This window comes from Danio aesculapii, chromosome 18, assembly GCF_903798145.1.
Source record: "Danio aesculapii chromosome 18, fDanAes4.1, whole genome shotgun sequence".
NCBI classification, from domain to species: domain Eukaryota; kingdom Metazoa; phylum Chordata; class Actinopteri; order Cypriniformes; family Danionidae; genus Danio; species Danio aesculapii.
The window spans coordinates 21,424,003-21,444,665 of record NC_079452.1 but is presented as its reverse complement, the minus strand read 5'-3'; the positions used below and the strand labels follow the sequence as shown (position 1 = coordinate 21,444,665).

General features: G+C 33.1%; 1 protein-coding gene across 2 annotated transcripts; it reads right to left on the bottom strand.

Annotated features, from left to right (window-relative positions):
* Positions 1-861: 861 nt before the first annotated feature.
* Positions 862-20,611, bottom strand: LOC130245590 (protein YIF1B). Of its 2 annotated transcripts, none has more exons than XM_056478339.1 (8): positions 20,413-20,611; positions 18,800-19,020; positions 16,273-16,377; positions 15,061-15,139; positions 10,658-10,715; positions 5,959-6,114; positions 4,951-5,044; positions 862-3,859 (listed from the first exon to the last, which is right to left on the bottom strand). In XM_056478339.1, exons 1-8 carry the CDS (start codon positions 20,456-20,458, stop codon positions 3,704-3,706), a joined length of 915 nt encoding a protein of 304 aa, XP_056334314.1. In that variant the 5' UTR covers positions 20,459-20,611; the 3' UTR covers positions 862-3,703. The 2 variants fall into 2 exon arrangements, with proteins under 2 accessions (XP_056334314.1, XP_056334315.1); XM_056478340.1 differs by having other exon boundaries at positions 20,422-20,611.
* Between the last annotated feature and the right edge of the window lie 52 nt (positions 20,612-20,663).

Genomic DNA, 20,663 nt, shown 5'->3' with positions numbered 1-20,663 from the left:
GCTGCTGCGTTCTGAAGCAGCTGAAGAGGTTTGATAGAGTTAGCTGGAAGCCCGGCTAGTAGAGAGTTGCAATAATCCAGTTTGGAGAGGACAAGAGCTTGAACAATGAGTTGAGCTGTATGTTCAGATAGGAAGGGTCGGACCTTTCTGATGTTATAGAGTGCGAATCTGCAAGATCCAGCAGTTCTAGAAATGTGCTCAGAGAAGTTTAGTTGGTCATCAAGGCTTTTTACTATTTTGGATGCAGTGATGGTTGCTCCGTCCATCTGGATTGAAAAGTTATGGTGTAGAGTCTGAAACTTCAAGCATTTCTGTTTTCGTGAGGTTAAGCTGAAGATGATGATCTTTCATCCAGAGTGAAATGTCTGACAGGCAGGCTGAGATGCGAGCTGGAACCGAGGGATCATCAGGGTGAAAAGAGAGGTATAGCTGGGTATCATCAGCATAGCAGTGGTAGTGGCAAAGTCCACAAGAGTGTGTATTTGGACAAAAGCCCATGCATGGTCAAGTGTTAATCAGGATCTTTGTGAAAATAGTAGGTTGTAATTGCTCTATTTTGGGAGTGAAATCAGACTCAGCTCACTTATTATAGAAGTATGCAATTTCAGATGCAGTGCTAATGTTTCTGGCCTGCCTTTTCTTCATTCCACACATCTCAGTACAGTTTTGGAGATTGTTTTCATTACATGAGTATCACAGACTGCCTCAGCTTCTCTCATATATCAATTGCTAACATACATTTTCCACCCTTCACTATCAGCTTTTGGTTACTGTATCACACAGCGACCAAAACACATGACAGTTATGATCAGGCAGATTTATGCAATATTGCTCAATTAGCCATTCTGATGTAGCACGATATAACGTTGCACACAACACTGCAGTTATTTATTGTTAAAATGACTACAAATAGCGATTTAAAAAAGTAGCCTTGCATTGGAAGCTCTTGGGAACATCCATTTATTTCATTTACAAATTACGAAACAGAAAATGCAACTGACCCTGAAATGCATGAGGCGAGTTTATCCTGGGTAGTTCTGAAACGGTCGTGCATAAAGGCAGTCTAACATTAAAGGGGCAGTTCATCTAAAAAATTAATTCTGACATCATTTACTTGATTCAAACATTAATGAGTGTCTTTTCTTGTGCTAAACGGAAAAGAAGATAGTTTGAAGAATGCTGGAAACATATAACCATTGACTTCAATAGTTTTTGTTTTTACTATTTAGGTCAATGGTTACAGGTTTTCAGCATTCTTCAAAATATGTTTATGAGTAGATTGTTTGAAGAATGCTGGAAACCTGTAACCATTGACTTTAATAGTGTTAGTTTTTTATGGAAGTCGATGGTTACAGGTTTTCAGAATTCTTCAAAATATCTTCTTTTCTGTTCAACAGAAGAAAGAAACTTATAAAGGTTTGAGGGAGAGTACAAATTCTGTCAATACTTGTCCTTTACTTGTGTCAAACCTTTAGGAGTGTCTTTTTTATGCTAAACACAAAATAAGATATTTTGAAGAATGCTGGAAACGTGTAACCATTGACTTTTATAGTATGTTTTTACTATACAAGTCAATGGTTACCGGTTTTCAGCATTCTTTAAAATGTTTTTAAAAGAAGATAATTTAAAGAATGCTGGAAACCTGCAACCATTGACTTCAACAGTATTTGTTTTTCCTATTAAAGTCAATAGTTACAGGTTTTCAGCATACTTCAAACTATCTTCTTGTGTGTTCTACACAATAAAGGAACTTATAAAGTTTTAAGGGAGAGTAAAATTCTGTCATTGGTTACTTGTTTCAAATTTTTATGATTGTCTTTTCTAATGCTAAACACAAAAGAAGATAGTTTGAAAAATGCTGGAAAACTGTAACCACCGACTTCCATAGTATTTGCTTTTCAGCATTCTTCAAAATATTTTTACAAGAAGATTGTTTGAAGAATACTGGAATCCTGTAACCATTGACTTCAATAGTATTTGTTTCTACTATGGAAGTCAATGGTTACAGGTTTTCGGTTTCTTCTAAATATCTTCATGTTCAACAGGAGAAAGACACTTATAAAAGAAATTTTATCATTGTTTACTTATCCTTTAATAGTTTTTGGTTTTACTATACAAGCCAATGGTTACAGCTTTTCAGCATTCTTCAAAATATTTTATAAGATAGTTTGAAGAACACTGGAAACCTGTAACCATTGACTTCAATAGTATTTGTTTTTACTCTGGAAGTCAATGGTTACAGGTTTTCAGTTTCTTAAAAATATACTCAAACAACAGAAGATAGAAAATTATTATTAAGGTTATTAAGGTTTGTGAGAGAAGAATGCTGGAAACCAGTAACCATTGACTTCAATAGTATTTGTTTTTACTATGGAAGTCAATGGTTACAGGTTTTCAGTTTCTTAAAAATATACTCAAACAACAGAAGATAGAAAATTATTATTAAGGTTATTAAGGTTTGTGAGAGAAGAATGCTGGAAACCAGTAACCATTGACTTCAATAGTATTTGTTTTTACTATGGAAGTCAATGGTTACAGGTTTTCAGTTTCTTAAAAATATACTCAAACAACAGAAGGTAGAAAATTATTATTAAGGTTATTAAGGTTTGTGAGAGAAGAATGCTGGAAACAAGTAACCATTGACTTCAATAGTATTTGTTTTTACTATACAAGTCAATGGTTACAGGTTTGTGGGTTCTTCAAAATATCTTCTTGTGTTCAACAGAAGAAAGGAACTTATAAAGCTTTAAGTAAGAGTTTTAAAAAATTGTCATTGTTTACACACCCTTTACTTGTTTCAGAGTTTATGAGTGTATTTTCTTATTCTTAACACAAAGGAGGATAGTTTGAAAAATGCTGGAAACCAATAACCATCTACTTTCATAGTAGGAAAAAAATACAGTTGAAGTCAATGAGTACAGGTTTTACAGGTTATCTTCTGTAACCATTGACTTCGATAGTATTTGTTTATTTTCTACTAAGGAAGTCAGTGGTTACAGTTTTTCTGCATTCTTCAAAGTATCTTCTTGTGTGTTTCGCATAAGAAAAGACACTTACAAAGGTTTAAATCAAGTAAACGGTAAGTCTTTATAAGGAATCTTTATAAGAAGATGGTTTGAAGAATGCTGGAAACCTGTAACCACTAACTTCCATAGTATTTGTTTTTTTATGGACGTAAATGGTTACAGGTTTTCAACATTCTTCAAAATATCTTCTTTTGTGTTCAACAGATTAAAAAATCTTTGAAACCACTTGAAGGAGAGTAAATGGTGAATAAATGTAAAATTTTGGAGTGAACTATCCCTTTAAGCTCTATACTTGTATGCATCTGTTAGTCTGGCAACAACGACAGAGCGCTTTAATATGGATTAAAATAAATCATCACACAGAGGTGGATTCATTTGGTTTGAGTCACCAAAAACATTCCCATCCATGGCCTGGCACAGTCCCAGCATCTGAACAATGCCGTCGCATCAACATACAAAACAAATAAACAAATACAATTACACTGTACATCATACAAAACAGAAATGTACAAACCCAAAACATACAAAAGACGGCAGGCCGAGTCGAGTTCAGACAGTGATATTGTGCTCTCAGCGCGTGTCCGTTGGTTTGTTCTGTGTGCGTGTGTTCGTATGTGTGTGTGTGAATGTGTGCAAACAGGCTGATGAGGAGTTGTGTGTTCATGACCTTTACTCCTCTACCTGACCAGGTGAAAGGTCAGCCAGTACATGAAGATGGGCTGAGCTGCAGCGATGGCCATGGTCAGGTACATCCGCAGCTGGTTTTTGGTTCCTCTCACTAACCGTCCCTCTGCTGCAGCTTCAGAGAGGATCTTTAACCGCAGCGTACGAATCTAAAACCAAAAGCACAAGAGCATCAGGGGCCTGTACTGCGAAGCTGGATTGGCTAACAAGTTCATAAAAGTGTTCACCTTAACACTTTAAACACTTCCTGACAGAAGTATTGTCGCCTATCCAAGTTTTAGGAACAGCAAATGATAACTTGACTTCTAGTTGATCATTTGGTATCAGAAGTGGCTTATATGAAAGGCGAAGGCCTCTAGATTACGCTTATTTGACCCAAATCAAATATAATCATGACTTGATTTTGAATGATTTCATTAGGACAGTAAGGTCTGACTCTGACTCTCCCCAGACATGCTTAATAATGTTCATATATGGTGACTGGGCTGGCCAATCCTGGAGCATCTTGACCTTCTTTGCTTTCAGGAGCTTTGATGTGGAGGCTGAAGTATGAGAAGGAGCGCTATCCTGCTGGAGAATTTGCTGGAGAATTTGCCCTGCAGATCTCTCACACGCCCCCATACTGAATGTAACCCCAAACCATGATTTCTCCTTTACCAAACTTGACTGATTTCTATGAGAATCTTGAGTCTATCCAGGTTTCAGTAGGTCTTCTGAAGTATTTGTGATGATTAGGATGCAGTTCAACAGATGATTAATTGGGAAATTGGCATTTGTGTGAGACTCATCATATCAGAAAGGCTTGATTAAACTCTGATTAAACTCTTGATTAAACAAATACATCAAAATAAACGTACTTGGCGTTTTTGACTAATGAGCTGTATTTCAGCTTCATCTGTGTCTGTTTATCTGACGTAACGCATGATGAGATGCACGTGGGAACAGTGGGCGGGGAGTAGCAGCTCATTTGCATTTAAAGCCACAGGCTAAACAGCTACACTATGTTCAGACACCAAAATGGGCAGATTCCGGAGGCTATAATAAATAATCTGATGGGTGTTTTGAGCTGAAACTTTATAGACACATTCTGGAGACACCAAAGACTTACCTTACATCTTGAAAAAGAGGTAAAATAGGTGCCTTTTTAACAAATACAGCACTTATTTAAGAAATTCCAAACTTAAATATATCATTTAGCTTTAAAATACAACAGTGCACGATTTCATTTCTCGAAACGCACCGTAAAGACGAAAATGGAGGCGCAGCACCACAGCAGAGTGAGATAATATCCCGTCCGTCCAAACAGAAGTCCTGCAACCACTCCCACAATCATCCTGAGGAAACAAACACACATTTCACAGATGCTTATTCCAATGAAAACAAATACATATATGCAGATTAACCTTCCCCAGGTGTTTGATTGACAGCTGATCTGACCAATCATATTGCAGATACTGCAAACCATACCCAGTGTGGTTGGTTGAATAACACCAGTGGACTTGAAACTAAAAAAGTTGCTCAAATAGACAGATTGCAAGATTCCAGACTGGCTCGGGGATATACTAGATTAATATCTCATGTCATAAAAATGACTCAAACGTCAAAAGTGCACCATGTTTGACTTTAGATCGCAAAACCCGAATGTTTTCCTGTTATTGTGAGTGCTCAAATTAAAAAGTACTCTATTCAGTTTCAAACAATGGCTTGGTCTTATCTGAGTGAGCGAACATGACGCTGTCTTTTACGATCTTTCCGCTGTGAGTGTGTTTATTGAATCCACTAAACCTTACATCTACAAGTCTGCTCTTAATATTGATATCTGAGGAAGTGTTCGTCATTCAGGATCAGCAGCTTGTCTCCAGTCACTTTCACATCCTGATGTTTCAAATATCATCCGCAGACTTATTGGTCACTTCTGTCTGAAATCAGCAAGTCATTTGACCAGAAATGATTCTGCATTTCTCTGGGGAGGGTAAAAATGATGTGGAAATTGCTGAACTTCATAATAGAAATGAATATAATGATGTGTTCATGGACTATTTGCTTTTACAAATTTTACTATTTGTTTAGTTTTATTGTAATTACTTAATTAAAAACTATTAAATGACTATAATCAAGAATTTAAGACAATTGAGAGTGCAGCCAATAGCACCACCTAGTGTCCAAGATACATATCCAATTAGATTGAATGTAGAAATTAGAGTAACAATGATTATATACCGGGAAGCCTATGTAAATCCAGCCTTACCCGACATATTTGTATCCAGAAAAGGCCACCAGGTCGATGGTGGTGAGGTCAGTGTTAACCGTTACCAGGTAAAGACTGAGAAGGACGGCTAAAACCTCAATAATGAGCCACACCAATGCTGAGCTGGCCTGAATGCCCAGAATTTCTGGAGAAAACCTGAAAATGAGAAGCGAGAGCAAAGAAATCAGGAACAAACGCTTTATTATCACTATTAACAAGCACGAAAACATGGGTCAAGCGAAGGCAAGACAATCGCAGGAAGTCCTGTTTGACGTCTCAGCAGTTTCCCATTTCCCTCTGCAACTCGGGAAATCATTAACATGCTGTGCCCCTGAGAAATCCGCTCATAAAACACTCAAGTTTATAAGAAAAATAAAAAATCATACAGTTTTTGATGATTTGAACTGGGAGTGATGGCTGTGATATTGCAAGTAATGTTTCCCGATATGTTTTTAACACCTATTTAACAGTATCTAATTATGTAATAATGTAAATTAGTATAGAACTAGTTATAATATTATTAATGTGGTTCATTCATTCATACATTCATTTTAGTCCCTTTATTAATCTGCGGTCGACACAGTGGAATGAACCGCCAACTTATCCAGCATATGTTTTACGCAGCGGATGGCCTTCCAGCTGCAACCAATCACTGGGAAACATCCATACACACTCATTTACACACATATACCACGGTCAATTTTTGCTTACCCAATTCCCCTAAACAGTCTGTGGACTTGAGGGGGAAAGCAGAGCACCCGGAGGAAACCCACGCTAACATGGGGAGAACATGCAAACTCCACACAGAAACGCCAACTGAGTCAGCCGAGGCTCAAACCAGCGACCTTCTTGCTGTGAGGCGATCGTGTTACCCACATATTATTGTATTAAAATGTTCAAAGGTGTAATACTAGTTTAAATATATTTTAGACAGTAATATATTTGTTTAAGACAACAATAACCAGACAAAACATAATATAATTATATTTAATTATATATTTAATTTATATTATTATTTTATTTCAATATTAAGGGAACATTTCAATATTACTTTATTAAAATGTTTAAAGGGTTAATAATAGTGTGTGTTTATAAATAATAATAATAATAATAATAATAATAATAATAATAATAATAATAATAAACAAGAATAACAAAACAAATAATTATATTTAATTAAATGTTTAATTTATATTATTATTTTATTTTAATATTAAGGGAACATTTCAATATTACTTTATTAAAATGTTTAAAAGGTTAATAATAGTGTGTGTTTATTATTATTATTATTATTATTATTATTATTATTAATAATAATAATAATAATAATAACAAAAAACAAGAATATAAAAACAAATAATTATATTTAATTAAATGTTTAATTTATATTATTATTTTATTTTTAATGTTATTAAGAAAACATATAATGCAATATTATTGTATTAAAATGTTCAAATGATTAATAATAGTCATTATGTGTCTATAATAATAATAATAATAATAATAATAATAATAATAATAATAATAATAATAATAATAATAATAATAATAAACATTTCATTATTCCTAATATTTTTTTGTGGGACATTCTCTATAATGATATGGTAAATACTGTAAATATTACAGTAATTCCTTCATGATGAAAGAACTGTGGTATTACCATCTTATACCTATTTAGCTATTTAGTATTTAATGATGGTAATAATAAATGATGTTTGATGTATGTTTATTCTTTATTTATTGACTGCCACATCGGCAACTTATGGCCATTTCATGGCAAAATGGATATACATAAAAATATTACATGATAAAAACAAATTTGTATTACAAGCAAAAGTTACTTAGACAAATATATAGTATATATATATATATATATATATATATATATATATATATATATATATATATATATATATATATATATATATATATAATAGACAAATATTTAGAAATGAATAAAATCACACAAAATATTTTCAAAGTTAAATATGATTTTTCATTTCAATTTTTGATAAATAATTTTTAATAATAAAAGATTCTTCCTGGTGGTACCTTTTTAAAAATATCCATCAAAGTACTCTCCTTATAAAAATGTTGTCTAATGGTAAGAGCAACTTGGTAGTAATTACAGCTACGATGTATGTTACAATATTATTGTATTATAATGTTCAAGGGCTAATGGTATTCTAAATATATTTTTAGACAATGTTTTTATTATTAAATAATAACTGTGGTAATAATATATTTATATTTTATTGTAATAGTTAATGGAACACTTTAATATTAATGTATTAAAATGATTTAATAAATATGATGCGTTTATTATTAATAATAATAATAATAATAATAATAATAATAATAATAATAATAATAATAATAATAATAATAATAATAATAATACACGCTTCATTATTCGTCATATTTTTGTGGGACATTCTCTATAGTAATACATAACTTTACTTGTCATAATATGGTAAAAACTGTAAATATTACAGTAATTCAGTATAGGTTTAAAGAATGGTGATATTACTATCTGATACCATCACTGAACCACAGTATTAAATTGCTCTTTTGTGGTACTTAATTATGGTAATAATAAACAGTTATAATATTATTAATGTTGCTACAATGCAAGTTGCAATATTACTTTATTAAGACGTTCAAAGGGAAATTGATATATTAAATATATTTTTAGACAATATTATTAATATCATTTAATAATCATGGTAATAATATTTTCATTTTACTGTAATATTCTTAATGGAACATTTCAATATTACTGTATTAAAATGTTCAAAGGGCTAATGATATTTTAAATATGTTTTTCATTATTAATATGACTTAATAATCATGATAATAATATTTTACTTATATTTTATTGTAATATTATTAATGGGACGTTTAATATTATTGTACTAAAATGTTATAATAACTAATATTTGTAGACAATAATAATAATAAAAAATCCACCAAACATAATACTAAAAACACCAAACATAATAATAATAATAATAATAATAATAATAATAATAATAATAATAATAATAATAATAATAATAATAATACTAAAAACACCTAACATAATAATAATAATAATAATAATAATAATAATAATAATAATAATAATAATAATAATAATACTAAAAACACCTAACATAATAATAATAATAATAATAATAATAATAATAATAATAATAATACTAAAAACACCTAACATAATAATAATAATACTAAAAACACCTAACATAATAATAATAATACTAAAAACACTTAACATAATAATAATAATACTAAAAACACCTAACATAATAATAATAATACTAAAACACCTAACATAATAATAATACTAAAAACACTTAACATAATAATAATAATACTAAAAACACCTAACATAATAATAATAATACTAAAACACCTAACATAATAATAATAATACTAAAACACCTAACATAATAATAATAATACTAAAACACCTAACATAATAATAATAATACTAAAAACACTTAACATAATAATAATAATACTAAAAACACCTAACATAATAATAATAATAATAATAATAATAATAATAATAATAATAATAATAATAATAATAATAATAATACTAAAAACACCTAACATAATAATAATAATAATAATAATAATAATAATAATAATAATAATAATAATAATACTAAAAACACCTAACATAATAATAATAATAATAATAATAATAATAATAATAATAATAATAATAATAATAATAATAATAATACTAAAAACACCTAACATAATAATAATAATACTAAAAACACCTAACATAATAATAATAATACTAAAACACCTAACATAATAATAATAATACTAAAACACCTAACATAATAATAATAATACTAAAAACACCTAACATAATAATAATAATACTAAAAACACCTAACATAATAATAATAATACTAAAACACCTAACATAATAATAATAATACTAAAAACACTTAACATAATAATAATAATACTAAAAACACCTAACATAATAATAATAATACTAAAACACCTAACATAATAATAATAATACTAAAAACACTTAACATAATAATAATAATACTAAAAACACCTAACATAATAATAATAATACTAAAACACCTAACATAATAATAATAATACTAAAACACCTAACATAATAATAATAATACTAAAACACCTAACATAATAATAATAATACTAAAACACCTAACATAATAATAATAATACTAAAACACCTAACATAATAATAATAATACTAAAAACACCAAACATAATAATAATAATAATACTAAAACACCTAACATAATAATTATAATACTAAAAACACCTAACATAATAATAATAATAATACTAAAACACCTAACATAATAATTATAATTATTATTATCTTTCATTTCTTCACTCTCGCATGGCAGATTCTGTAAGAATCAGTTTTGTTGAACAGATAAAGCCAGAACATAAACAGTGGACTCTCTGAGCTCTGCTAGTGTTTGATGGGAAGTTAAAGTGGAGGAGGTTTTACTCTTAAAGGCATTTTCTGAATTCTTGTAAACCGGCTGGAGGGCAAGTCTTCAGAACAACACTGATAACAGATAAACCAACACTAACATCAGAGTAAAGTATTCACTCATTATCAGCCAGGCCACACAGAGAGATGACATTCCCATGCAGTTTTCTCAGAATCCAATTAAACTCTTACCGGTTCTGTGTGCCCAGAGCCAGGCCTGCAACCAGGACATATGTAATAAATCCCATCACTGCCAATGAAAACACAGCATGTCATTTGCACTTTATTGCACACTGTAAAAAACTTAATGAGAAAAGTCATGAAAACGAGTATTTTTATGTTGCTTTAATTAGGTTTCAACTACATTTGTTAAGTTACCCAAAGATTAACTTGTTTTATTTGTATATTTTTAGTCAGTTTGATTAATGTAAGTTGAGACGACAAGAAAAGTCTATTTGATTCAACTAAATGGTAGCAAGTTTTTTTTTAGAGTGTGAGGTTGCTTGTTACAGTCATTTAATTTCATTAATTTACTTATAAAGCACAAATAAACACAATAATAATAGACCACTGTGCTGTAGAAGAAAAATGAAGATGATAATAATAATTACAAAGCATAATAATAACAAATAAAAACACTGCACTTTATAAATAAATACATAATAAAAAGGGACCAAATATTTTTAATGTGTATTTACAGTGTAACTATTCAATTAACGACCTACATGGTTGTGGGTTAGGTTTAGTTGCATGTAATTATGCATAATTAATTGTAAGTACTATATCAAGTCCATGTGTAACATTTTCATGACTGCACACTTTAATATGAATATGCAATATCATTTTGATGAACTGCACACCCCTCATCAAGACTATTAAACTGCATATTAGGGCTGTGTGATTTGGGGAAAATATCTCATTGCGATTTCGATTTCGATTTGATTTGCGATTTAATTTTGTAATCAAGTTTTAGCTCAATAATGTACGGACACCCGGAAGAGACGTGATGGTGGGGAAAAAATTGGTGGGAAAAAAAAAAACAGAGTGATAGGAAAACATATTTTTAAGGTTTTTGGGTTCCCTCGCAAAACTGTCCCTCCACAAACACTTCCTGTTCACTTCATTCATGTAAACCAGGGGTCACCAATCTCGGTCCTGGAGGGCCGGTGTCCCTGCAGGGTTTAGCTCCAAAATGCCTCAACACACCTGCCTGGGTGTTTCAAGTATACCGAGTAAGACCTTGATTAGCTTATTCAGGTGTGTTTGATTAGGGTTGGAGCTAAAATGTGCAGGACACCGGCCCTCCAGGAACAAGTTTGGTGACCCCTGATGTAAACCCTCCCGTTTCAGCCGAAATTCTCCTGTATTTTACCATTCTGTCTCACTTTCTTTACATTAAAGCTGTGCATCGATCGTCGCCTTTCATTTGCAACCTCTGAACCAGTGAATGCATGTGTAAGCGCTGACTGACAGACGTGCTCCAAACAATAAACTGATCCCAGATCAGCTTCTGCTCACGCCATTTAAAGTGACACCTCTGTTATCAAACAAGTGAGCAGCAAGTGAGTCTCTCGTTTTGTTTTGTTTGATAACATATGAGGTTGCATATGAAGGCAGATGATCGACGCACAACTTTAATGTAAAGAAAGTGAAAGCAGACATTTTAATATTCATTTCAGCGTGCCTTTAAGATTAGAAATATATCAAAAATATGAGAAAATACTTAATGATAGGATGATAGTGGGATAGAATGGTAAAATACAGAAGAATTTCGGCAAAAACGTCAGGGTTTACATGACATCTTTGCGAGGGAACGCAAAAAAACTTAAAAAATATGTTGTTTTCCTATCACTCAATTTTTTTTTTTGCTTCCACCTATTTTTTTCCCCACCACCATGTCCCTTCCGGGTCTCCGTAATAATCTGTACGGTAGCTTCTTACTGCTAAAATGCAGTGAGTGTTAGTTAATAAAAGGAACTGAACAGATATTAAATACTCCCTCAAATATTTATTCAAATTAGCTTTTAAATATTCAGAAATTAATTTTTCAATAAAATAACAAATAAAATGACCTTACCTTTCTGTAAACAAGTTGAACTCAAATTAAGGAGATAGTATAGCTTATTATACAAACAATATTAATAATAATAATAATACAGAACACTCAGCAAACTAATATGGCTGATAAGAGCCTTTGTGTAGCTTATGTTGTCTAACACAAAATAATTATCACAGATGCTACACAAAATACTATGATGTTAAACGTACAGCTGTGGTACTTCAAACTGGCTAAAATAGGTGCAAGACAGAAGAGTATATCTCCTATCCTTCATTTAGATGAGTTCACTGCATTAAAAGGCAGCGTGTCTTTAGCGAGGTCGTGCGTCACGGCATTAGTCGTCTCATGGGTAGGGTTGCACCAGCTGTTTATAAGTTCATTCTTAAACTGGAAGGGCTACACTAGGGGCTTTGTAACTACTAGCTAGTTTGTAAGTAAATTTGTTAACATGTTCTTAAAGCAAACCGTGGTTAGTAAGTCGTGAGCTCTCCGTAAAGTCATGCGTATAGTCCCATTGAATGACGTAATATCCAATAAGAAGCATTTTAATCATTAAACTGCTTTAAAATTCTGCAATTAATGCATCTGTATAGAACTGTCCTGTGAAAATGAAATGACAAATGATATTTGTATAGTACATTACATTACAGTCAGTCACTACAGACGACATACATACCTGCATCGTGAGCCGTGAATGCACACGAAATACACATGAAGTTATCAAAACATTAAAGGGCACCTATGGTGAAAAATCTACTTTTCAAGCTGTTTGGACAGACATATGTGCATGTATGGTGTATAGAGTGTCATATTGGGGTGATATAAACACACCCAGTGCTTTTGTTTTCAATTTAACAACATAAAAAACAGTGGACCAATTGGAGCGGTTTTCAGATCGACCGCAACTTTACGTAGGAGAGCGGTCCCCTCGCCCACCAATATTGATTGACAGGCGCGTCATCATATCCTCAGTTTGTTGATTCACGTCCGCCATTTTCAGCGTGAGTCGAAGCGATATCACTAAAGGAACACGCTAGCTCTATTTTTAGATGCAAGGCTCATTGGGCTCAACACAAGATCAATATTCTCCACATTATCGCTCTAATCAGAATTATTGGTTGTATCTAAAGGTAGGTTTGCAAACATGTGTACTTCTCATTGAGTCTACCTTATACTTCAGCCGTTTGCATTTCTCGTGATCCCAGAAGCTCCCTGTGATCTTAACTAGGTGCAGCTGTACCTGACGCTGTGCCATGCGTTTTAGAATTCTAAACATAGGTTTCTATCAGGGTACACACAACGGCGCGAAGATTCGGGACACTTCATGTTTCTGCCGCGCCACAGAGAGTGTCTGGTGTGCCGTGTCGCGGCTTCGAGCGGCGCATCCCGTGCCTCAGTCAAAGTTAATTCAGTGTGTGTGGTTATTAGTTTCTGTGTACAAGCTCGGCACTTGAAACTAGCACACAGTTGGCTGTAAAACTGTACAGAGACACAAATGATTTTGTACTCTCTGCTTGGTCTGTGTCCGAGTCGTATATGTACGACTGAATGCAGATCCTCTCACTCCTGCTCCTCTCAGTCTGCCTGTCAGACTCTGTTGCAAACGCAGAGCAGGTGAGCTCATGGCCCCGCCCCCTTGTTACGTCGGGCGGGAAGCCGAAACTAATCTACATGTGAAGCAACACACCCCTAAATCAGCGAGCTGTAGACACGCCCCCAACATGACACTTTTTAACACATTATAATAAAACAATCTGAATTGTGTTTTAAACTGAACCTAAACTGGCACACTCAGAAGAACCATAATATTAATATTACATCATAAAAAAGAGGTAAACTATGTGCCCTTTAAACTTTCATTCTGTGTGACTTTGAAACCAAAACATTCCCATATTACCGATGTTCTGTTTTTCTTTGAAATTAATTCGTCTATTAATGCTTCTGAAGCGCCAGACACCATCATCCCACTCGTCCGTGCTTTCCCGTTTGTGTTTTCTTTTTCTATTGTGGGCGTTCCGCATAGTTCGGTTGCGCAATTCTGATTGGGCAGAACGAAAGCGTGCTCACTCAATTGGCTAGTAAGACTGTCACACACAGACGCCATGAATCTATTTGCTCTGTGTGGAGGAAATTAAATAATACATATTTCTTATTGCAGCCTCTTGTGATTAGCTAATCGCACCGCTTCAAATCACAATTGCGATTCAATTTCGATTAATCGCACAGCCCTACTGCACATCACTAAATATTTTCTATAGGATGCTTTACAGTATTATATTTATGCATGCACATTAGATTAGTCAGTACTAAAGCCAGAACGGTCCAAAAATCAGTACACTGGAATATAAATGTTAGCAAAATATTTTTAAAAAGAGGAAGGATCAAGACAAACAAATAAAATATTATTATATTATATATTTCCCTTACTTCAAAATAAGGGTGTTCTCATGCGGAGCACTGTATACGCATATATTATGTAAATACAAGCTTTTATTTTGAATGTGCATTACTCAAAATCTGAAGTTTGGAGGCGTACCAGGGATATAGAGGTCAGGGGCGTTGATATCGAAGCGTGGAGCGACTGGTGTGTCCTGCTGATAGCTCACCTCCCAGTTCTACACCATAAACAAACATTCAGAAATTAAAACACGATCATTTCTTTCAGACAGCCCAAATAATACTTGCTGTACATCTGAACGCACAGCTATCAAGAGCAGCTCCCAATCAAAAACAACAACAGTGCATAAGATTTATGTAGTGCATACTGTATTCAGCATATTTAGTCACAGTATCGGCCTTCAAACCTCTTGTTTTTGAGTGTAAATGAGAAAAGTAAGTAAATCAAGTTTGGAAAAACATGAAAGCAATGACAAATCTCTTTAAATGCATTGTTTACCCTCACAAAAAAATGAAATTTCAAGCAGCCTCTACTTACTCCAAACTATTTTGAAGCAGTAACCATTGATATCCATATATTTTGTCCTACAATGGAAGTCGATGGTTACCGGCTAACAATGAATGAATGAATTCTTTAAAAATATCGGTCACAGTCGGCGCAATAGCCTTGTGGTTAGCGCGTCGTCATATGGTGCAGTAGCACGTCAGGGTGTCCTGAGTTTGAATCCCGGCTCGAGGACATTTCCCGACCCTACCCGCCTCTTTCTCTCCAACTTCGCTTCCTGTCTCAATACTGTCCTATCTAATAAAGGCAAAAAGGCCTAAAATAAATCCTGAAAAAAATAATAATAATAAAATAAAATAAAATAAAATATCGGTCACATTTTATAATAACTACACACTATGAATCATTTATTAGGCATTAGCACATGGTTAATTCGTCATTTGTTAAGCTTTCACTCTACATTAATAGATGCTAGTAAGCAGAAGTATAAATACAGCTACAACTGCTATAGTCTTGACTTGTAAGCACATCTATAATCTGCTTAATGATTGTGTTTTCATACTTTGTCATTTATAAGAGAGTCAAAAAGCATCACTTTAGATTGGGTTACAAAACTCGATGATGTTGAGTTAATAAAGCATTTACTAACATACAAAGGAACTATTATTATACGCCTAGATAATAAAATATATAAGTGATCATTTGAATAGTTTATTAATCCTTTACTTACAATTACAATTTAAACTAATATATTTTCTTTCAGTGAATAGTAGCATTCAAGGTATGCAGCAATATATATTAAATGTACAGTTTATAAAATTACTTCCATAAGTGTGGTGGTCTTACATCATGCATGTAGGGAAAAACCAGCAATCCGAGCTTCTTTCCAACATATACCGTGTCTACTGCAAAGTAGTACTTCAGCTTAGAGATGGGGATGAAACGGTCCAGCTGTAGACCAAAGAGAGAGACACTTTGCTTTAGAATCCATTATCAAAATAATATCGTGGTTCATAAAAATGACTAATGTGTTCAGAATGAATCCTGCGGCTCTGTGAGGAGAAACAAAACACATCTTGTTTCGACACATCACATGCTGTTCTTCAGCAAAACAAACACGGACATCATCATTTGGACTTGATATATGCTCATTTTTAATCATTAATAATAATAATAATAATTGACTCACTTCATAATAATTTGGCACTTTAAATACTGTGGATATTTGTTTATTATTTAAACTTTAAGAGTGCTTTTTAAAGTATATTTAAATTGTATTTGGGGGTAAATAATTGGTGATTTATTAATGTAATTTATTAATTTTTTTTAACTAAAGTTTAGCTTAATTCTTTTACATATATTTACATGTTACTGTGATCTACTACATGAAATATTATATGTATTAAATATTATGAAATATAATATTCTCTTAGCTAATGCCTAAAAGTTATAGTGGTTTTATTATAAATAAATAATTTTATAAATAAATTAAAAAAGAAATAATTCAGGTTGATATTAATAAAGATAATTAATAATGGATAATTATTTATTATTTAAACTTTTAGAGTGTATTTTTAAGAATATTCACATTGTTTTTGCAGTGGTAATAACAGGAACAAACTTTTTATTTAAATTTTACTTAATCTGTAATTCTTCAGCTAACATTATGCTTAATATTTAATGCGATCTACTACATGCTGAAATACTGACTAAACATGATGTGATAATGTCTTAGTATATGCAAAATAACGCATTAAAACCATAGTCATAATTTGATGTTTTTATGAAATGGAGTTAATAACTAATATAATTCTGTTTGATATTAATATAGATAATTAATAATGGATAATTATTTATTATTTAAAAATGTAGAGTGCTTTTAAAAAAATATTCCCATCATTTTTGCAGGGGTGTGCATAACAGGACCAAATGCACGGAGAATTAATGTTATTTTTAAAAATATATATTTTATTGTTCATTTTTAAGCTTTCAAGTATGCTTAAAGGATCAAACATGATCATCTTCACACGTGATCTACTACATGCTCAAATACTGACTGAAAATTCTGTGATGATTTCTTAATTAATGCATGATAACACATTTATAACGTAGTCATAATCTGATTTCCAGTCATAACTGTTTATGAAATGGAGTTAACAACTAATCCAATTCAGTTTGATATATTCATAGATGATTAATAATGGATAATTGTAGGAGCCATACATTGTAAATTGGTGATTGGCCACAAGATGTCAGTAGGAGAGTATATAACTGTGCTTCACTGCATGGAAGGAGAGAGCGTTGGTAGGAAGCACACAGCTTTTGACCGTATCGTAACTCAACTCAACTCAAAGGTTTGAAACAACTTAAGGTAACAGAGAAGTGTGCATATAGATTAAGGAAAATTGATGAAGTAATTCTGTTGATTGAAAAATAAAGACGTTTTTATTTGCATCTATTTTGCCAACGGACTCTGACTTTACGCGTTAAAAACTTGCTCACTCAACCAACAACAGGGGCAATTGGAAAGCCTCTACAATAATTATTTATTAATTAAACGTTTAGAGTGCTTTTTTAAGAATATTCACATTGATTTTGCAGTGGTAATAACAGAAACAAATGCTTGGAGACCTTTTTTTAATTAAAAATGTATTTTATTTGTCATTTTTAAGCTAAAGTTTTGCGTAATACTTCAAACATGAAAATTTTTACATTCATTTTCTCTACTACTGACTGAAAATTCAGTGATAATTTCTTAGCTAATGCCTAATAAAGCATTAAAATCATAGTCGTAATCTGATTACAAGTCATAATCGTTTCATTATATAAAACTAACAACTAATAATATAACTCAGTTGTGTTTTTTAATTTGATATTAACACAGCAGCCGTATTATATCTACCTTTTTCTCACTGCTGATTTTAATGTACTAAAAACATCTCCTTTATTATATTGTAAAGTGTTACCTATTGCACTTTATAATCCTTTGTAAAGGTTGTATATAAACTAATATTTGTTAGTTAATATTTAATATTGTTTGTTGGTTAAAAGTATGTTTGTTAATATTTAATTTGCAGCTTAAATCAATATCATGATAATACCATATACTCATATAAAAGCTTAAGCAATTACTCACAACAAGAAAATTTAGTAAGACTTTAGTTTAAGTAACAATTCACACCATTTAGCTTATTACCTGCCTAATATTAAGATATTGATTGTTTATTAGTACTTTTAACATATGATTGTATTTTACATCCCTTATCCTACATTAATACGCAGCTAATTAGCAGTTTATTGAGCTAAAAGTCTTACTTAATGGTTTGTTAATAGCGTGAATTGTACATTGAAATGAAGTGTAACCAAAACATACGTTCTTATCCATCATCTCTTTGCCGTGGGACGCCAGACTACTGCCGTATGCCATGGCGAGGTTTGACATGGGGTCAGAGAGCAGGTTCTGTCCTGAAAACACATCCGGGCTTTTTCCGACCCCGCCAGGCTCATGTTTGTTCACTCCAGAACTGGTGTCGTCAAATAACTGTGTGGGGTCACTAGGCTCCATCGTGGACCCTCGCATCCTGACCTGCGGCTCTGAAATACAGAGAATCACATCTAATTTAAGCAATCATGTACATTAGATAAACAACTGACTGTACACTACAAAAATAAATGAATAAACAGATGGATGGATGGATGGATGGATGGATGGATGGATGTTGTTTTGTAATCATATTTACATGCGATTTCAGATTGAACTTTAGACGACCATCTCTAGGGTTTACAGAAAATGGTCAGAAAAAGAGGAAATATCCAGTGAGCGGCAGTTCTGTGGGTGCAAATGCCTTGTTGATCCCAAAGGTCAGAGGAGAATTGCCAGACTGGTTCCAGCTGATAGAAAGGCAACAGTAACTCAAATAAGCACTCGTTACAAGCGAGGTCTGCAGAAGAGCATCTCTGAACACACAACACGTCCAACCTTGAGGCGAATGGGCTACAGCAGCAGAAGACCACACCGGGTGCCGCTCCTGTCAGCTAAGAACAGGAAACTGAGGCTACAATTCACACAGGCTCACCAAAACTGGACAATAGAAGATTGGAGAAACGTTGCCTGGTCTGATGAGTCTCCATTTCTGCTGCCATATTCGGATGCTCGGCTCAGAATTTGGCATCAACAACATAAAGGCATGGATCCATCCTGCCTTGTATCAGCAGTTCAGGCTGGTGGTGGTGCTGTAATGGTGTGGGGGATATTCTCTTGGCACACTTTGGGTCCATTAGTACCAATTGATCATCGTGTCAACGCCACAGCCTACCTGAGTATTGTTGCTGACCATGTCCATCCCTTTATGACCACAGTGTCTCAATCTTCTGATGGCTACTTCCAGCAGGATAACGCACCATGTCATAAAGCGTGAATCATCTCAGACTGGTTTCTTGAACATGACAATGAGTTCACTGTACTCAAATGGCCCCCACAGTCACCAGAGCTCAATCCAATAGAGTACCTTTGGGATACGGTGGAACGAGATTGGCATCATGGATGTGCAGCCGACAAATCTGCAGCAACTGCGTGATGCTATCATGTCAATATGGAGCAAAATCTCTGAGATATATTTCCAGTAGCTTGTTGAATCTACGCCATGAAGGATTAAGGCAGTTCTGAAGGCAAAAGAGGGTCCAACCCGGTACTAGTATGGTGTACCTAATAAAGTGGCCGGTGAGTGTATATTGTCGTCATTGTTCTAAAATTAACGAACGTGCGAATATTAAACCAACTTCACCTCAATGAAAATAAACACACCATGAAAGGAAAACGAACATGTCAGAATAAGGTGAACACACACGTATCTAACAGAACAACACGAACACGAGTGTTCAGATATCCTCCAGACGTTTGTATGAAGCTTAAATGAAATGACAGCAGCTTGTTTACTCGCTGACAGAAAGAAACTCAACGCCTCTAAAGCACAAATGTTCACGTACGTAACTTACGCTGTCTGAACCCACTCTGATTCGGGTACTCCATCATCTCTCCCCTCAATGGTATACGTTGTTAAATAGTTACGAAAAACATATATATATATATGTATTTATTGACACATTTAGACTTGTAACCGACAAGCTGCCGGTGTAGAGAAACTAAAATTAGCAGCGGCAGGGAAACTCGGGCGGATAAGAGAGCGTCGCACTGACATTACTTCCGGGTCACGCACACGGATCAGCTACTCGTAGCA